Source organism: Abrus precatorius, unplaced genomic scaffold (genome assembly GCF_003935025.1).
Source record: "Abrus precatorius isolate BTA unplaced genomic scaffold, Abrus_2018 Scaffold3, whole genome shotgun sequence".
NCBI classification, from domain to species: domain Eukaryota; kingdom Viridiplantae; phylum Streptophyta; class Magnoliopsida; order Fabales; family Fabaceae; genus Abrus; species Abrus precatorius.
Window position 1 is genome coordinate 16197489 of NW_020874373.1, and position 19314 is coordinate 16216802.

General features: G+C 29.5%; 1 protein-coding gene across 3 annotated transcripts; it reads right to left on the reverse strand.

Moving 5' to 3' along the window:
• Positions 1–709: 709 nt before the first annotated feature.
• On the reverse strand, positions 710–12493 carry LOC113860624 (potassium transporter 4). 3 transcript variants are annotated; one of them, XM_027493063.1, is made up of 9 exons: positions 5698–6124; positions 4995–5235; positions 4653–4898; positions 4451–4501; positions 4086–4346; positions 3829–3881; positions 3373–3487; positions 3029–3283; positions 710–2300 (listed from the first exon to the last, which is right to left on the reverse strand). In XM_027493063.1, exons 1-9 carry the CDS (start codon positions 5740–5742, stop codon positions 1213–1215), a joined length of 2355 nt encoding a protein of 784 aa, XP_027348864.1. In that variant the 5' UTR covers positions 5743–6124; the 3' UTR covers positions 710–1212. The 3 variants fall into 3 exon arrangements, with proteins under 3 accessions (XP_027348864.1, XP_027348865.1, XP_027348866.1); XM_027493064.1 differs by lacking the exon at positions 5698–6124 and adding an exon at positions 12439–12493 and having other exon boundaries at positions 760–2300; positions 4995–5231; XM_027493065.1 differs by having other exon boundaries at positions 944–2162; positions 5698–5911.
• Between the last annotated feature and the right edge of the window lie 6821 nt (positions 12494–19314).

The window sequence follows — 19314 nt, forward strand, 5'->3', positions numbered from 1 at the left end:
AAAATAAAATCAAAAAAATAAAATAAAAATTTATTTAATATGAAACATTTATAATCAGTGCTCAAATAATATTTTAAAAATTATTTATAAGATTATTATAATTATTTAATAATTATTAATAACACAGATGAAAAGAAAAAAAAATATGTAAACTAATTTGATGATAAAATATTTATATTTTCATTAATATTAAAATATTTTTTTTTGTAACAAACTTTGTTAATAGGCTTGTCAGGCCACCTAAACAAGTCAGGTCAGGCTAAAAATAAAATCTTTAACAGGTAATAGGTCAGACTCAAGCCTAATAATTATATTACATGTCAGACCTGTTTAAGGTAAAGTTTGGCCTGTTTCCATCCCTAATTGGAATCATATTTGATTTCTTTTAAACTTTTTATCTCCTTAAAGTTTGTCTTAAAAATTCTTGTTCCAACAATTTTTCTACAAAAAAGAAATTGCAAATTTTCTTTTAATGCATTTAATAAAGATATGCTACTATAAAAACATTAATAATGTGTCAACTGTCAACATTATACTAGAGCTTTATTAAAGGTTAAACAAAGATTTAAGTCTAATTTAAATAAACTTTTTAACAAGTAATTATAAAAAATAAAAATAAGAAAGCAAAATAAATCAAACTCCCTTTATAAGTTAAAATTAATTCACACTTCTTTGTATTTCAAAAAACAAAATCTAATTTAACTTTTTTGAAACTTGAGATATATTAATTAACTTTAATAACAAGAGAATTATTTTTATGTAAGTATTTATCTATAATTTTACTCAGACGGCCCTGGAGGAAGAATTGCTTCCAGGTACTCAATATATTCCATTACATGGATCGGAAGGATTGCCATAAGAACAATATAGGAGGAAATGACAACAAAACCTTTGATCCAATCTGCCTTACAGAAAAATTAGGTAGTTAGCATTGGTCCAACCATAACCTAATAATCTTCTAACAAATTTGGGGGCCGTGTACCCCAAATACGCACTTGCGTACACACACAAGTCTAAACAAGACAGGCAGACACGGAACAAGGGAAATATTCCGATACCTAAAATAATATTCTAATGCATTATTGCAACTAAGTAACGTAATTACACATTGAGAGAGCAGCAAAAGCTAAGATAAACGTAGCCAAAGAGACGCTACATCGAGGAGTATACAACCTATACAACCAGAATCAAGTTGAAAATTTCACTAAAGAACTACACATAGTATATCATTCCAACTTCTATAAGACTAATGTGAGGAATGTTAAGAGCTACTGCTGGACCCCTGCAATTCTTCCGCAGAAATGAGTACCCAATGTCAACAACGAGCTTCTTCAAGAATGACGACGACTTCCTTGCCTTCACATACGAGTGCCCCATTATATAGGCAACACCGGCATCCTTAGCTTGAATTAAGTCCAGAAGCTCTTCCCTAACAGCAGGATCCATACTAGGATTGTTAGGTAACTGAAATCTTACTCGTCGCCTTCTAACTTGTGGAGTTTCATCATCATAAACCGATTGCAAACTTCGCAGGGTTACAGATCTGCTGCTAGGAATGGATATGTCTACACCAATATCTTCAAGCTCAGAAACTATTAAACTTGAAGCAGATTCTAAGTTTCTAGAACTTATAACAGCCATCCTCCCATCAAGTGAAGAAGCTTCAGAACTTGAGAACTGCGGTTCCACTGCTTCCATTTGGATGAATTCTGCTATACTCTGTATAAGATGATTCTCAAAATCTCCATCATCCCTTTGAAAGTCCTTGTAACCATATCTGACAATGCACCTATACATACGATATGGTCTGGGGCAAACTCGCCCAATAAGGAAACGTTCTTCAGATGAAACATATGGAACAGGAACTGATTTTACACAAACAAAAACCAACACCTTGTGAAATGCAGGAAGATTTGTTACAAAATGGGAAAATATTGCAGGTATTCCTGTGGCCAGTTCAGTGTAGATGAGACCTATCCCAGGGACACGGACAATACCAAGGCTTGGGCCCAAACCCAGTAACCATTTCAATGAAACTTTGTTGTGCAGATCATAGCTATACTTCCTACGAGTACCATAATGCCACACATACATAACCATCATGAAGATGAATGATAAGACAAGAGGAACCCATCCTCCCTGAGGCACTTTGATGAATGCTGCTGATAGATATACACCCTCTATCATCCAAAAGAATAAAAGAAATACTATAGCAATCAAGACACTTTTCTGCCAGACAAATACTGTGACTAGTGTCATCAGAAATGTTGTTACGAACATAACTGTCATACAAGCAAGTCCTGTAAACGAAATACCCAACAACAAATTATCTTCAATATTACAAATAGAACACAAATTCTGACGGAAGTTAAAAAAGAAAAAAAAAAAAAAAAACCTTGCTGCCTTGATTGAAAAGCACATAACAAATCATGAACCAAAGGCAACTTTAGCTGCCCCAATACTATGGGTCCTTTGTTTTATTTGGTAAACTTAATGTTAGTTCCTTATCTCCTGTCAATACGCTAGAGGAAAATTGCTTAAGATTGGAAGCAAAAACACGTAGTGTTCGAAAAATATTACCGGAGAAAAAAAAAACAGATTTTAAGCTAAATTTGCCAAGCATTACTCTAGTGCATGAGCAAAGTAGAAGACATGATCACATGAACATTAAGGGCAAGGAATGCAATCTTTTTGTGTACTTGATATTTTGATATTACAGTAGGATTGATCGTATCATCACTTTAGTACCACAAGCAAAAACTATGCATATGAAGCATCCATTTTGGCCGTAGATCAATTTGAACTATCAATCCAATTTCATAATTGGAGGGAATCAATCACTCAAGCAGTGAACACCCTAATAAGCACCAGAGTGCAATGTCACAATGTTGCCAATCTAGACCATATGGCTAGCCTTGAAAAAAATATAAAATAACGGGACAAATGGCCTTGTCTTTGTGTGTGTGTGCGTGTGTGTGTGTGGGGGGGGGGGTGGGGACGAGAGAGAGGTTCATATAGGAAAAATTACCATAAGCATTTCCAATTATGGTTGTGTCCTGAAATCCAATGGTTATAGCAAGAGTCAGGATCATAAGTATCCAATTTATTTCTGGGATGTAGATCTGTCCATATATATGCTTTGAAGTGTGTACAACTTTGACTCGTGGAAAGCAACCAAGCGCATGACACTGCTTGATGATGGAAAAAGTTGCAGTTATAACAGCTTGACTCCCAACAATTGTAGCAAGGGTGGCAATAACAAAAACGGGCCAAAACACAGGTCCTGCAGGACAACCAAAAACTTTACCAAATTGCATTAATTTTAAAACACTGGCAGTAAAATCAATAAGTCAGAGTGCTGGATCAACTGACCAGGTATTGAGTCATAAAAACTGTTATCAACAGAGTTGAGGTTTCTAGACAAGAAAGCAGCTTGACCCATGTACTGCACCACCAAACAAGGGTATATAACAAACGCAAATGCAAGCTGCACAAGGAAAAGAATATTAAGAAACATTTCAGTTGCACACCAAACAATGCATGATAATTACCATCACATCGAAGTAAATGTACACTAAGTAATTATTCTTTCCTAAAGAACAATATCAATTTATAAAACTAATAAAATGATGCCTTGAAATTATATGGGTAAAGATAAAAGAGATAACACTATGAATAATAGTTTGCTGTTGTTTGTCATAATGTGACAGTACAAAACACCAACTAAATACTCCTGATTGTGTTACAACAAAAACAAGCCAGTCAAATAAGACTATAGACATATTCAGACATCAAAAACAAAAATGAACGGTCAAGCTAAAAGCTCACCCTTATCGACGAAGCAGTGAAATGACCAAGATCTGCAAACATAGCTTCGGTTCCTGGAGAAAGAAGGGGGGAGGAGGGGTGAATATGCAGTTAGAGAAATCTAGCATCTGACTTCTAAAACACTCAGTGTGTATAGTAAATTACAACTCAACTAAATTTAAAAAGTTGAGACAGAATAATGGAATATCCAGCATAACATAAAAAAAAAATTATACTGCAAGTCAGGTAACTGTTAGGTATATCAAGAACTAGCATACCAGTGATACAGAGAAGTATCCCTCCAAGAGAAATCCAACCTTCTTTACCAGTCTTGGCAAAGAACTTGATGATATAGTATGGCGATATAGCACGAACTACTTTTGGATTCCAATGAATTGTATTATACAGCCCAACAGAAAATATTGATAGAAGCCAGATGATTACAATCGGTGCAAACATAAATGCTACTTTGTGTGTGCCACAATGTTGGAGAGCAAACAGTCCAACCAATATGACACAGGCAAGCAGGACAAGTTCACCTGCAAACAACATGAAGTTTCTACGGTAACCTAATATTTGTGCCCTTAGCACTGGAAAAGCATTGATAAGAACTGAAAAATAGAACAGACGAGATTTAGCTCACCATCTGTTAATTTTTTTTCTGTAACTTTTAATCCTGATACTGAGGCCAGAACTGCGGGAGAAGAATCAGAGTAATTGTTAACTTCTAACTAAAAGCAAGAATTTTTCATGCAGACGAACCAAAGGAGTTGCGTACCTATATACTAAGGGCAATTTGCATCAAAATATCATACTAAGACATTTTAATCACATGGGTTCCTTACCTGAAATTGCCGGAGTAAGCACACCATCACCAATGACCATGCAAGCACCAAACAGTACCACAACAAGCAGGGCTGTTCTTAACCTTTTATGTTTCTCTAGAAACCTCTTCAGTGGAGAAGAGGGTGCAGTCTGTGATGAGGGACCATATTTATAGGATGATAACTCCTCATCAGCCGCTTGCTGATTGGGGAGTAAATTAAACTTGGCGTGCCTGCAGAGCAGCGAATAAAGAGCAAATGTTCCACCTGATGGCAGTTGTATCAATCATACTCAGATCTCACAATTCAAAGCCTTTCTACAAGATAAGAAGTTAAAAGCGAAAAATAAAGTCATTAGAATACCTTCCCCATTATCATCAGCACTCAATACGATGAATACGTATTTAAGCAACGGAATCAACGTAAGAGTCCAAAAAATCAACGAAAACGCGCCATATATAGTTTCTTCATCATGGTGATTTTGTAATTTCCCTTTGAATGTGCTAGTAAAGACATATAGAGGTGAAGTGCTCAGATCTCCATACACCACCCCAAAGCTTTGATATGCTAATAATAGATTCCTAGAGAGACTCACCCAGGCCCACTGCAAAGCACCAAAGAATTATTCAACTTTCATTATTCAAGTAAACGAAAAAACAAGGATAACGAATCATCGACCTACATCATCGAAAAATATAGCAAATCAGAACCAAACAAAGAAAAGAAGAAAGAAATTCAATAAAACGAAAAATTAAACCGTAAATTCAAAAAAAGAGAGGGGGGGGGGGGGGGACTCGTCCATGACACAAAAATCAACAAACGCTTAAAAATAAATTAAACAGCAGATGAGTTAATTCATCCGCAAAACACTGCTCCAACAACGCGTTGACAAGGAGAATAGAAACACGCTTATAGAGCAAAAACAGATAGTGAATGAATTGAAATGAGTTAAAACAGAAGCAAAACAAGGAGAATCGAATCACAGTAACAGTAGCGCAATAACTTGACAGTTAATTACAGTTCACTAGTGCTAAACAGCGAGTAAGGGGAAGAAGAGAACCCTAACCTGAGAAGGATTGCGAGAAGTTGAAACTCCAGATTCGGGTTCCATGCTATTCTCTTGGCTATTGAGAGAGGGAATGAAAATGAAGCAGAGAAGCGAAAGAGCAAAACCAAACAAAACCGGACCCGATATTCTCTCTCACGAGTCACGAGTCAGTGTTCAGTTCAGTAGTACTTTCATTTCATTTCAGGCTCTGTTTGTATGATTCATTAATTAATAAATAATGAAATGCGTAAGACACTGAACGAACCCAAACGGAACCCATCGTGGAATCAAAATATGGCAATTTCTCATTCATTTCCAACTTGCACAGATCAGCGGCACACGTTCACCTCACGCGAGGAGATCTGCGCGTGTTTGTGTTTGTGTTTGTGTTTGTGTTTGTGCTTCTGCTGTCTTATTAGAAGGTTGGTCTGTTTCGGCACCTCCCAAATCCCACCCCCCGCCTGTGCCCAATTAAATGTAGCGATCGATGCCATTTTGTTTTCCCCTATTTTTGTTTATTTAGTATATAGGGTGAGAGCAGTTGCATCACATCATAGTATTTTTAATTACTTTATATTATGAATATTTTATGAATTTTCTTTTCATTATCCAGAAAAGAATAGTTAATAAATGATTTTTTTATTAAAAATAACGGTACAGGTATATTAATAATATTAATTTTTATATTTCTTTTAAAAAATTGCTTCTAATTATTGATTATTTTTAAGAATAATTAAAAAATAATATTTTATTTGTAATAATTTTGGTAACTGTTTTCTATAAAGCAATAGTTAAAGAATGGATCAACCTTAAATATACTATTTTATGAATTTATTTTATTAGAACATTATCAGCATAAATTTTTTTATATTTTTAATAAATCACTTTCTTAAATTTTTAACTATTATTCATAGAATAATGATTGACAAAATTATATTTTAAATTTTTTTTCCTTTTATCACATATCCATCTTCTATGTATATAATACAAATTCTGTATATTAAATACCACATTTTTTTAATTTTAAAATGTATTCTTAAACAACGGTAATGAGATCTTATTTTTCCTTTAACTGTGATTATTATATGGTTAATTTTTCGTTTATAAAGTCAAAACTACCAAAAAAACTAAAAATAAAAAATAAAAAACCTTTTGTCCAAAGCACATTCGAACAGACAATAAATCATGGCAGGGCTTAAAAACCGACAGACGAAGCATGCGTCTTCGTCGTTTGGACTTCACAACAGTTTATTTTTGGAGTTTAGAATCATCAATGTCTTAAAAGTTCTAATGCATTATAACTCATTTGAGTCGAATTGCGTAAATTTATTTAAGAAGGTAAATTTCTTCAAATGCTTTTTTTTAATTAAAATTATATTATAAATTTGAATTGCCATCTTTAACTATGTTTAAAGGTCAAAACATCTCTTATTTTATTTTATTTTTCTTTTATGACATAATTTGATTAGAATTTAGTTCTTATTTAAATATATTTTTAATAATTTTAAAAAATTAATTATTTTTTAAAAGAATTACATTAAAATTCCAGTTTATATTAAAAAATTGAACTATAAGATCACAAATTATCAAATCTAAAATTTAAATTTCTATGGAGTAAATCTAAAATTCAACTAATTTTAAATTTGTATATTAAAATATAATTTTTCCTAAAATCTTTATAAATCTAAAGTGCTTTTTTTATTTAAATTAACATTTATTTTACAACTAATGCATAATAATAGCACCAATACTATGTCCAAAATTTATTTTATAGAATTTTCAGAAAATTAATGATTTTGTCCTCTAATTTAAAGGTCAAATTTAATTTTTTTTCTCTAACTTTATTTTAATTCATTTTGATCCTTTTGATTTTCTAATTTTTAAAAAAGTTTCAAATAAGTTATTTTTATTAAAAAATTTAACTCTTGATATTGTTTATCTCTTTTTTTTCACTATCATGCACTTTTCATTATCTTCTTTCTCAAGTCAAATGTATTGTTCATCTTCTTCCTTAAGGTTTTATCTTTCTCCTCCACTTCTTCTTCTTCTTTTCTTTTTTTCTATACAAATACCTAAATATGCTTCACAAACCTCTTCTCTCTTGTTCATGTTTAAGCTTTCTACACATATTTTTTTATAAGCATCTTTGGACATGGAACTCACAAATGAGTTTTTCTTACTTTTAGTCCCTTTAGTAAACATGTAGTAAGCATCATCAAAGTCCATTGTCAACCAATTTAATATGAATCTGTCCAACTAGTGATGTTTGCAGGGACAAAAAAATATTAAAAATAGATAATTGGGAGTAACCTCATGGCAACAGAGTTGGTGAAGCACGTGTTGGGTGTTTATATAAGAAAAAAAACAAGAGGATGGGTGGAAGGAAAGTTGAAACCTTGAGGAAGAAGATGAAAAATGCACGACATGTGATAGACAAAGACAAAAAATATTTACAAAATTAACACTTTTAAAGGAAAAGACTTATATAAAAAAATTTTAAAAGTTAAAGAGCTAAAATAAATCAAAAAAAAGTTGGAGGACAAAATCAAATTTGACCTTTAAGTTGGAAAACAAAAAAAATAATTTTGCCTATATTTTTGTACAAGTTTTAAAATAAGGATATGTTGATGAATATCTTGATATTAATGATAAAATAATCATATTTGTCTCTAAATTCGTGATATCTTTTACTTTAACATTCTAAATAAATAAAAATAATAATAAAGAACACATTTTAAAAAATTTAAAATTTAAAAATAAAAAATAATGAGTAGATTCTTTGGAAAGTTAGATAAGTAAATAAAAGTTGATTGAGTGATTATCAAAAAATAAGAGACTGAGGAGATAAGAGTGGTTTTAAAAATAATAATAATAATAAATGAAAAGGAAAAATAAAAGGAGAATATGTGTCTACTTCGTTTAATAGGCCTTAATGTCAACTTTGTCCGGTAGACTTGTGTATCAGCTTATCATATGGGCCCCTGTGACTATCTTATTTTACAGGTTCATGTGTCTATTTCATTTTATAGACTTAAAAAATCTATTAATCTCCAGTCCTTGTACTTACTTCACCTATTAGGCCCACAAACCTTCTTCATCTCACAAACATTTACGTTATTGTATTGAATACGGTTATTTGCTTACTCACTTTATAAGCCTTGTGGTTATCATCCCAAGGCTTTCAAAAGCTCATCTCCTATCACATCTCATTAGCATTTTACATGGTTCGCTTTATAGGTCTCACTGATGTACCTTATAATCTTGAGAGCCTACTTCACCTTATAAGTCAAACATGTGCTCATCTCATTGACTCTAATATTTATTTTATCTCTTAAGCTTATACACCTCTTTTCTCACAGGCATTTATACCTATTTCATCTCATAAGTTTCATACTTATTACCATTTTTAAGCCCTTGTGATTGAAGTCGGTTGCACGGTCTATGTGTCTTCTTCATCTCATAGCTTATATTGTTACATCTATTAAGCCCTTGAATTAATCTCACCTTGTAGGTCTTGCATTTCTCACCTCATAGGTCCTCATGCTTGCTATACTTCATAGTTTTCTATTTCTCCTTCATCTTATAGACCTTTGTACCCATTGCATATCATAGTATTTAACTCCTACTTTATCTCTAGGGCCATACACCTAGTTAACTCACAAGCCTTTATGCCTTCATAATTAAGCTTCATGCTTGTTACATTTCTTAGGCCTTTATGGTTTATGCACATTTAAGCTTGCTACTCCTTATAAACCCTTTGCTTACTTACCAAATAAGCTTCTATGCTCATTCATTTCATAAGTATCTACGTTTGCTTCATCTCAAAGGTCTTTGTGCATATTTCATTTCATAGGCCTCTTATTTATTGCATCTTATAGGCCTTTGTATTTGCTCATCTTAAAAGTCTTAATGTTTATTCATCTTATCTTATTAGTTCTCATTAACACATCTCTTAAACTCAATGTTATCTACACCTTATAAGCCTTTACATATGCTCATTCATTTCATCTGCCTCACGCATTTTTAATCTCAAAGAATCATGTGTATTACATCTTACAAATAACATGTCTTTCACATCTTAATGATCCATGTGCTTAATCAAATACCTACGCATGTTATGTATTGTAGACTCTCCCTCCTATTCTTGTCTCATCTCACATATCTAATGCTTGCTACATCTTATAGACCTTTATGCTTGCTTTATCTCATAGGCATGTATGTTTGTGTCATCATATTATCTTTCATACATGTTTCATATAGTAGGCTTCTGCTTGTTTATTTTATAGATTACCATACATAACGTGTCTCATAGGTGGTATTAATAATGCTAACATTTTTATTTTTAGATGTGCATTCTAAAATTTCTTTATAATTCATTCTTTTAATTTGTTTTTGTTTTGATATTTAATAAAACCTAACAATAATAATAGCAAAATCTAATAGGTCGTGTTTGAACAATTGTATAATAAGTTTTTTGAAACTTTATATCTTTGAATATTTGAGTTCAATATCAATTTACAATTTATTTTACAAAAAAAAAAAGAGTTTGAAAGAAATAAGTTCAATTTTGTTTCCTTTAGCATTTTATTTTTTTCTTTAATGCTTTAATAATAATAATAATAATAATAATAATAATAATAATAATAATAATAATGTGAAAGAGAAAAAATTATATATATATATATATATATATATATTTATAATTCAGCTATTATGCATATTGATTTATCTCAATGTTTTATTTTTATTATTGTCATGTTGATATTATTATTATCTACATCTTTATAATAAAATTTTGTATATAATTTCTGTGAAAAATCACAAATTTTGTGCATGTGCAAAAATAAAATATTTTCCTTTTAAAAGAACAATAATAAAAATAAATTCATAAAAAATATTGTTCATAATAGTTTTAATCAATGTAACGTACAAGCATTAATTTGAACTCTATGAAAGAGTGAGTTCATTTTAAAAAATTAATTTTTTATAAACAAAATATTATTTTGATAGAAAGTAATAAAAGATCAAAAATTAATTTTTTTCAATTTCTTTTTTTAAATTTACACAATGAGCAATTAATGACAATTAAATAGTTGATATACCTTTAATATTAATTGGATTGTAATTTATTTAGTAACCACGTATTAATTATAACTTAGAGATGAAAATAAAGTAGGTTGTCCAAGATAGCTTAAGACTTAACCTTTTTAAAGCCTAGTCTAACTTGACTAATTTAAGTAATAGACTTAATTTAAAATTTTTAAAAGAATTAATTAATTGAATAGGTTATATTTGAGCTTAAGAAAAAATCTATTAAGTTAGATAGAATAACATATTTAAGACTCATAAAATTTATAATAATATATTAAATAATTTTATATAAAAATTATAATATAATATTATCAATAAATTTCTAAATATTAAAATCTTGAATTTGAAATACTAATTATTTTCCTTGAAGTTAGAAAGTATTTCTACTATATACTTTCTAAAAGAGTGTCACTTACTTCTTTTGCATTATTGTTACTTGATTTGTCTTATAAGCATAAGGTGCTAAAATAATTTTTTATGGCTTATTTAAATATAAGTCTTCTGACTTTTATAAAGACATAAGTATTGATATGGTTGATAGCATAATTATAAAGAGACTTAATAAACCATTAAAAATTTCGATACAAAGTATATCATTAAAAAGGTTAATTAGTCAAATTAAACTTTTAAAAATGCTATGCTAAACTTAATAAAAAATTTATAATAGATAATAGGTCAGGTTCAAACTTCAAAATCATTAAACTAACTTCACCTACTTATGTAAAGTCTAACCTAATTTACCCTATTTTTATCCTTACTTGAACTCAATGTAAAAATAGGTTTATTTCTAAAAATAAAAAGAAGTGATTTTTAAAAGTAAATATTTTAAAAGATGTATATATTTGTATACTTTATGAATAGAGTCAAATTTGATGTATATGACTGTGATGCTAAGTTGTACTAAAATGAACATGCATCATACATATGTAATTGATAAGAGAAAACCAAAGTTACAGTTAGCACAGCTGAGGAACGCTTTGTGTTAGGTTCAAAGGTGAACCTTGGGGGTGGTAAAAGGGAGATGACCCAATGGCACATAATAACTCACTGTGACTGGGTCACGTCACCAACTAATCTTTGTCAAACCTGACGTGAACACCCGTTACCAAAATCGTGGTAGATCCATTCCTGAATGGCACTCTTAAGGCGCATGACTAATAAATGGCTTTGGAAACTAAATGTGCTAGATGTCAGTAGGGAATGAAGTTCTATGATTACCTTGGGATTTGAATAAAAGTGAAATTTTTGGATCCCCATGCATTGCATAGGAATAAATAAATAAGAATAGATTTCATAACTCACTTGCATCATGCATCATTCATCATTATATTATGATTAATTATGACAGGATTGTAATTATTTAGATAATAAGTCTTTCCTAAAACTGCTATGTGAATTGATATGTTTTAATGGACTCACTTTTCTCTGTCTTTTTGTGTTTAACATATCTGTTTGTTAGTATGTATTGTATGTTATGCACAGATGGGGTTAGACATGATCAACATAACAATGCTCCCAACAATAGACAATTTGTGGATCTATGATGATAGCATCTAGTAGACCATTTACCAAGGGTTTACTAGGTTGACTCTTGATTTATTTCAGATGCACTACAGACTTAACTGTAGAGATTACTTTTTCTCTTCCTCTATATGCTACTGTCATCCCATTTCTCCTTATTCCTCCTAGAGCTGCACCAGCTCCCATGGATACTGATGTCCATGCCCCTGACATCCACATACTTAAACCATTCTTTCTTCCACCTCTTGAGACTGGGTGTACAAATATTCATGTAATTGAGTCCACTATCTAACCTTGTCCACGTACACCACCTTTAGACTTTCATCCCTTGATGAGTCTTGACCTTCTCACCATAGTCATTCATCATCCTTACCTCCCTCATCCTTCCACTTATTACCACCTATCCCTAAATGGTTAGAGGACATATATAAGGACTTGCCTAACTTTTTTACAGATCTTGATATACCACTTCTACCTCTTTTGACTTCGACCCTTCGAAGGAATACACCCCTTTAAATTGATGCTCTTTGGAAGTGTTGCTTATTTTGTAAAATGAGACTATCTAAATGTGTAGTACTCACTTTTATCTCCCTATAAAATATTGATAATACATGTAAGTAAATTCTTCAAAATTGACGAACTTATGTTGGGATATGATGTGACAACCCCCTGGCTGTATGAATTATGTGTATAGTGGAACATAATATTTTCTTTACTATGATGACATAATACAGGTATAAATTCATAAGAATACACAAACACACACACATATATTTAAGTATGGCACACAAAACCTCTTATTTGGAATTAAATATAATAAAAATTAATTTAACTTAGGATATGCATTTTATTTCTCTTTGAAAGAAATACACATATTATTAATGAATATTATACACACACACACACACACACATATATATATACATATGCTTGCTATGTGTTGAGTCTAAAATGTTGAGATGTCACACACATATTTATATTTGTTGTGGTTAAATGGAGAGAATAAGTTAAATACATCAGATCAAATTGATAAACTTATGTGTTGAATTGCCTAACCCTAGTTCTTGACCATAATTATACAACATTGTTACAAAACTTATAGTTCATGATTCATGTGGAACTATTAATTGAAATAGTCCATGCATGAAAGAAAAATATTGCTAAAAAAAATTCTAAAATGCAACTTTTTTTTTTGTATGAATGTGGTTATCCTTTTTACAAAATGAGGAATTCTGGAATTACAACAACAAAGAAAGAATTGAGATGGATAATAGCAATATTGTTCCTTACAATTCAATAACATGAAATATTGTAATGAGTCGAATGCTATTAAGTATCTATTCAATATGTGAACAAAGATTCAAATAAAGCTACCTTAAAGATACCCAATAAATCTAAAAGGATGGAAATATATCTTTTGTTTATAAAATAAAATAATTTTATGTAGATATCTTTCTTCATGTGATATTTTGTGGAAGATTTTGACATTTGATAGTCATGAAAAATGGCTAGTAGTTCAAAGGTTAAATTTTCATTTACCAAATCATCAAACTATTTTTTTTAAAAGATGATGAAAGACTAGATGATGTTCTTAACAAGAATAAAGACAAAGAAACTATGTACTTAGCTTAGATGTAAGCAAATAAGGAGTACATAGAGGCTAAAGAGATAACTTATGTAGAATTTTCAAACAATTTTGTTTTAATAGGAAACTTTAAACAATAACTAAGAAAACAATGTTTTTCAATTGATAAACTTCATTATATCCCAAGAACAAGTGAGCTTTACTACTTGCATTTATTGTTAATAGTACAACATAGTCGTGATGACTATTAAAGCATAAGATGAGTTATATTTAACAATTTTTGAAAAACATGTTATTCATTAGGACTTCTACGTGATGATAAATAATTTATTAATGAAATAAATGAATCAAATGAACCTTTTTTAGGACATCAACTATAAAAGCTATTTGTGATATTACTTATGTCTAATACTATGAAAAACAAGATTATGTGTGGAAAAAAAACATAGATGATGTTATTTGATGACATTTTTTTTCAATGGAAGAAGAAAAATAGGAATTCAAGTATTATCATTATTTAAGTTAACAATACCTAATAATTGTTTGCATACAATTTGTTATTAAACTTAGTTATATGTACATACATTTAGTTAGATATTTAAGTAATGTGAGAATTTATCAATTAATGTAGATTTTACTTTAAATGACCAAGACTTCAAGAATCTTTGTTTCATAAAGCTTGAAAAACTACTTCAAAGCAATGAAAGACCTCTAAAAAAGTATACCTATATGCAAATTGTAGAAGATCTACTTTTTCGTTTGGTTGAAAATAAGTTCGAGGTGGATGAATTTAATTATAATACAATTGAATTGGTTGAACAACATAGCAAATTTGTACCTTCTTTAACATCTGAGCAAAAGTTGTTTACCATGAAAGACTAATCTCAGTAGTCAATCAATTTGATATTTTTTTTCCTTCTTATACGAATATGAAGGAATATGGAAAACTTACATTTAGAATACTTTATCAGTAGCTTTTTGATATGAAAGGAAAGATTGTTCTGAATGGAGCTTCAAGTGGTTTACTTCTTTCAGGAGAAAGGGCAACTCATTCAAGATTTTTAATTTCATTATTAAATGATGTTACCTCCATGTGTAGCATCAAACAAAGATGTTTGAAAACTGATATCTTAATTAATACAAGTTTGATCATATGCGATGAAACTCCTATGCTTAATAAATTCTATTTTGAAGCTCTGGATACATAAGAGATTTGATGAGAGTAAAAAATTTAAATAGGATGAATAAACATTTTGGTAGAAAAATTATTATATTAGGAGGATATTTCAAACAAATTCTTCTCGTCATTTCAAAAGGTAGCCATGAAGATGTCTTTTCATTAACTTCAAACTCTTCTTATTTATTGCAAATTAGTAAAGTTGACAAAAAAATATGAAATTATAAACGATTATAGAAAATGCTTCTAATATAATTGAGACCAAGCTTTTTGCAGATTTCATTCTTCGAATTAGGGATGAAAAAATTGACGTTAATGATAACAAAATTTGTAAACTTAAAATTCTTAAAGATTTTTTTATTCTTTAAAAGAGACAATAGTCTTATGTATTTAGTTAATTTGCATATCTAAATTTAGTAAAAAATTGTGTTGATTTTAAATTATTTAAACATAAAAAAATATTAGTACCTACTTTAGAAAATATTTGAAAAATAAATGAATTCATTCTATCTTTGAAAGCTTACAAGTTGAGAAAAAAAAATTACTTAAGTTTTTATTCAACTTATTTATCTATAAAAATGACAAATCGAAAGATGATTGATTTACAACATATTTTTGAATCTATAAATTAAAAAATAACTAATTTTTTGTATTTTATAATAATTCAACAATAACAATTTTGTATACATTAATAATTTTTATAAAGGCTTATTGTTTTAAAAAAAAGATTTATCAAAATTATTGTAATGAAAAGATATATCTAATGTGTATATATATATATATATATATATATATATATATATATATAAAGAATGAAAGGAATAAAACTCTAAAGAAAAAAGTTTAATTGAATATATCAAAATTAAATGCATTAAACTTAAGTGAATAAACCTTAATTAGGAATAATTAATGTGACATTATTGATGTATAGAATAAATCCATAGACTGGAGACAACATGATGGAGAGTATATGCTGACTTTGCTTCCTACCCCACGCAGCTTACGCGGGGAAGCTAATGGGCGCGTGGAATGCCCTGCATTTCCTCATCCTCAATAATCAACATTAAACCTAAATAACTAAATAGTATCTACATTACGACAGAGGATGCAACTAGACAAAATATAAAATACAAACAAATACCAAAAACATTATTAACAAAACCATGGGTTGAACTTGAACGCCTTTTCATCTTTCAAACAGTTAAGGGTGTTTTGTGCCTTTTCAATGCTTATCTTTTCTTTTCTTTTTCAGTCAGTATATGAGTAGAAAGGAACACTTTATCTTAACACTCTTCTCTCTGTATACAGCTGAAAAGAGTGTGTGTGTGAAAATAAGATATATAATTAATGATATGATAAAATGAAAAAGAAAAAGAAAAAGCAGAAGGATTAAGCTCTGGGTTGTATTAGTGCAGCTGCAACAGTGTAAGAATGATTGGATGAAAGAAAATCGTGTAGTAAAGCACCTCATGTATATGTAGTGCGCTAAATCATGACCCAAAATTATGTAATGGACATTACATATTTGCTGTTTATTTTTACATGTTTTTCATCATTCATGCTCAGCATGGAATAATTGTAAACAAAAGTAACCAATAAGTTCATATTTTGAAAATTAAATCAAAGAAATACAATTTTTAAATTAAAAATATTATACAAATAAGTTATTTTAATCATCACATATCATTATTTTAGTAATGATTTAATTAACTAAAATATTATTTTATATTACGTGTCAAAATTTTATTATATCACATGAATTAGAAGTGTTAAATTAAAAAAAATTCAAAAATATAAATGCTAAAACCATATTTAAATCTCTAACAATTGATTCTGAAATCATTACAAACGAACATTTTGTGATGATGCATCGCTCGATGGATCTCTTCCATGAGTAGAATAATTTCGATTTCTTCTTTTCTTTTTTCCTTTTTACAACAAAAAAGAAAGTGGCCCGAAGAAACGAAACTTGTCGAGTTTCATCGAAATTCTTATCGTAATAAAACAATTCCTTTCCTTATGAACTTTGTTTTCATATTTTTTATAACTCGGAAAACATTTTATTTTCCGTCCAAAATTGAAAGATGATGATATGAGTAGATTATCATGATTATAGCATGTGGAGGAAATTTTCCATTACTTCTATAGCATATATCCATAAGGAGTTGATGCATTGATTTGATAGTAGATCCATAAGGATCTGAGTTCCAAGCTTCTAATTCATTAGATTCTGATAAGGGTTACGAGTTGTTGATGACAATAAGTTATAAAATTTCAACAAAAATTTAATAGTATTAATATTCTAAGCCTTTAATTATAATTTTTTTAAATTATAAAAACTTTGTTGTAAGTTATAAATTTACTAGAAATTGAATAAAAATTTGAATATATTATACATGCGTAATTTAAGCTTCATTTTTCATATAAATTTAATCATATACTTTCTTTTATATACACATATATAAACCTCTTAATTTGAGTTATAAATAAACTCTTTGTTTTTCTTTAATAAATAAATAAAATTAAAGTTATATTAATATAACTATTTTAAAATTTAATAAATTTTAAGAAGAGTAAATATATTTTTATTCATAAAAAATTATATTATATCATATTAAATTAAAAATTAAGAAATGAATCATGAAAATTTTAAATTTAAATTAATTTAAACATATGCAAGAGAAGCATGCAACATAACGAGGAGGATAATTATTTTATTTATAAATATCCTCACTTTAGAGATTTTTCTCATTTAAATAGTTTAGAAAAGCTTTATCCTGTAAAAAAGACGATTCACGCTTAATATATAGAAATTTACAAGTAAATATATAGTTATAGTTAGATTAATTATCAAAAAATATCTAAATCATAATATATATATTATGGTTTGCAAATGTGCTAATATCTGATTTATAAATTATGAAAAAAGGTGTAAAATTATTGATATTAAGAATTTATCAATTCTTATATATTAAAGTCGTATCTCACTCTTGAGAATGTGACCTCTAATGGTTTGGAGGGTAGCGTAGGTGTGAACCGTCAAGGAATGGATTAATGGTTTCTCCGGTTTTGTTGGGTGCACCAATAATCTTCATGCACTAAGCACTACGTTGAGTATATCTCATATGAATATGAATGTTCTACTTCATCAATTTCACTCTCAACTTGTTCAAACATGGAAACGTTACTACTCATAGACAACATGCCGCCCATCCTTTTGGATACTAGGTAGTCCTTATCTGCTTCAAAAAGACTTGCCTATGTCCCATTGTTTGAGTAAACTTTTTCGTAAATTATTCTCATAAATTAAAACTAATTTATATACATTTCTTTTAATTTTTTAAAACATATTGATAATTATTTCTTATAACATATCCCTACTCATCACGGCAAAATTTGCGCTGCTTTTGTTGGCAACTCTGTGGAGCTCTCCTCCTCTAGGCCCGAGCCTTCATTTTCATTCCGATTTTTAGGGATTGGTCTTTTGTAGAGGGTATCTTAAAGGGGAAAAAATAGTTCCAGAGCGACATCCCAAATTTCAAACACCCTTCATTCTCTGCGATCGACCATAATAAATTCAAAGAATTGATGTTTATATATGTTGATTTTTTTTAAATACCTCAACATGCGAATGGGTGTAAATACCACTGGTAAATAACATGGCTTTACCGTTTACTATAAATGCGTTTTAATAACACCTGCTCTACTTAAATTCGTATAAAGTAACATACATTAATATATTCGTATTCTATTCAAACAATAAATTATTATGTTGAAAGGTATTGTGTCCTATTCGATCGCTAATTTCACTCTAAAATTCAATTTAGTTATTATATAACATCATTTTAAAAGAACCTATTGTTTTATAAAATCTCTACTTCCTATACAATAAAGAATTTAAAAGGAAAAGTCAACGGAATAACTTCGCCGTCACCATCGGAATTCAATTAGATGAATACGTATTTAAGAAGCGGGATAAATGTAAGGGTCCAAAACAATAACATTTTTTCACCACGGTGATTCTGTAATTTTCCTTTGAATGTGCTTGTAAAGACAGAGGTGAAGTGCTCAGATCTCCATACATTACACCAAAGCTTTGATATGGTACTTGAAAATTAGTTGAATTTTTAACACTTCAATATTGTTCGAACTGATTTGAATATATTACTGTGAATCAAGACACTGTTTCAATGCGTCCGCAAGATATAGGAAAACAGAAGAATAGAAACATACTTGTACAACAAAAACTCCATAGCAACGA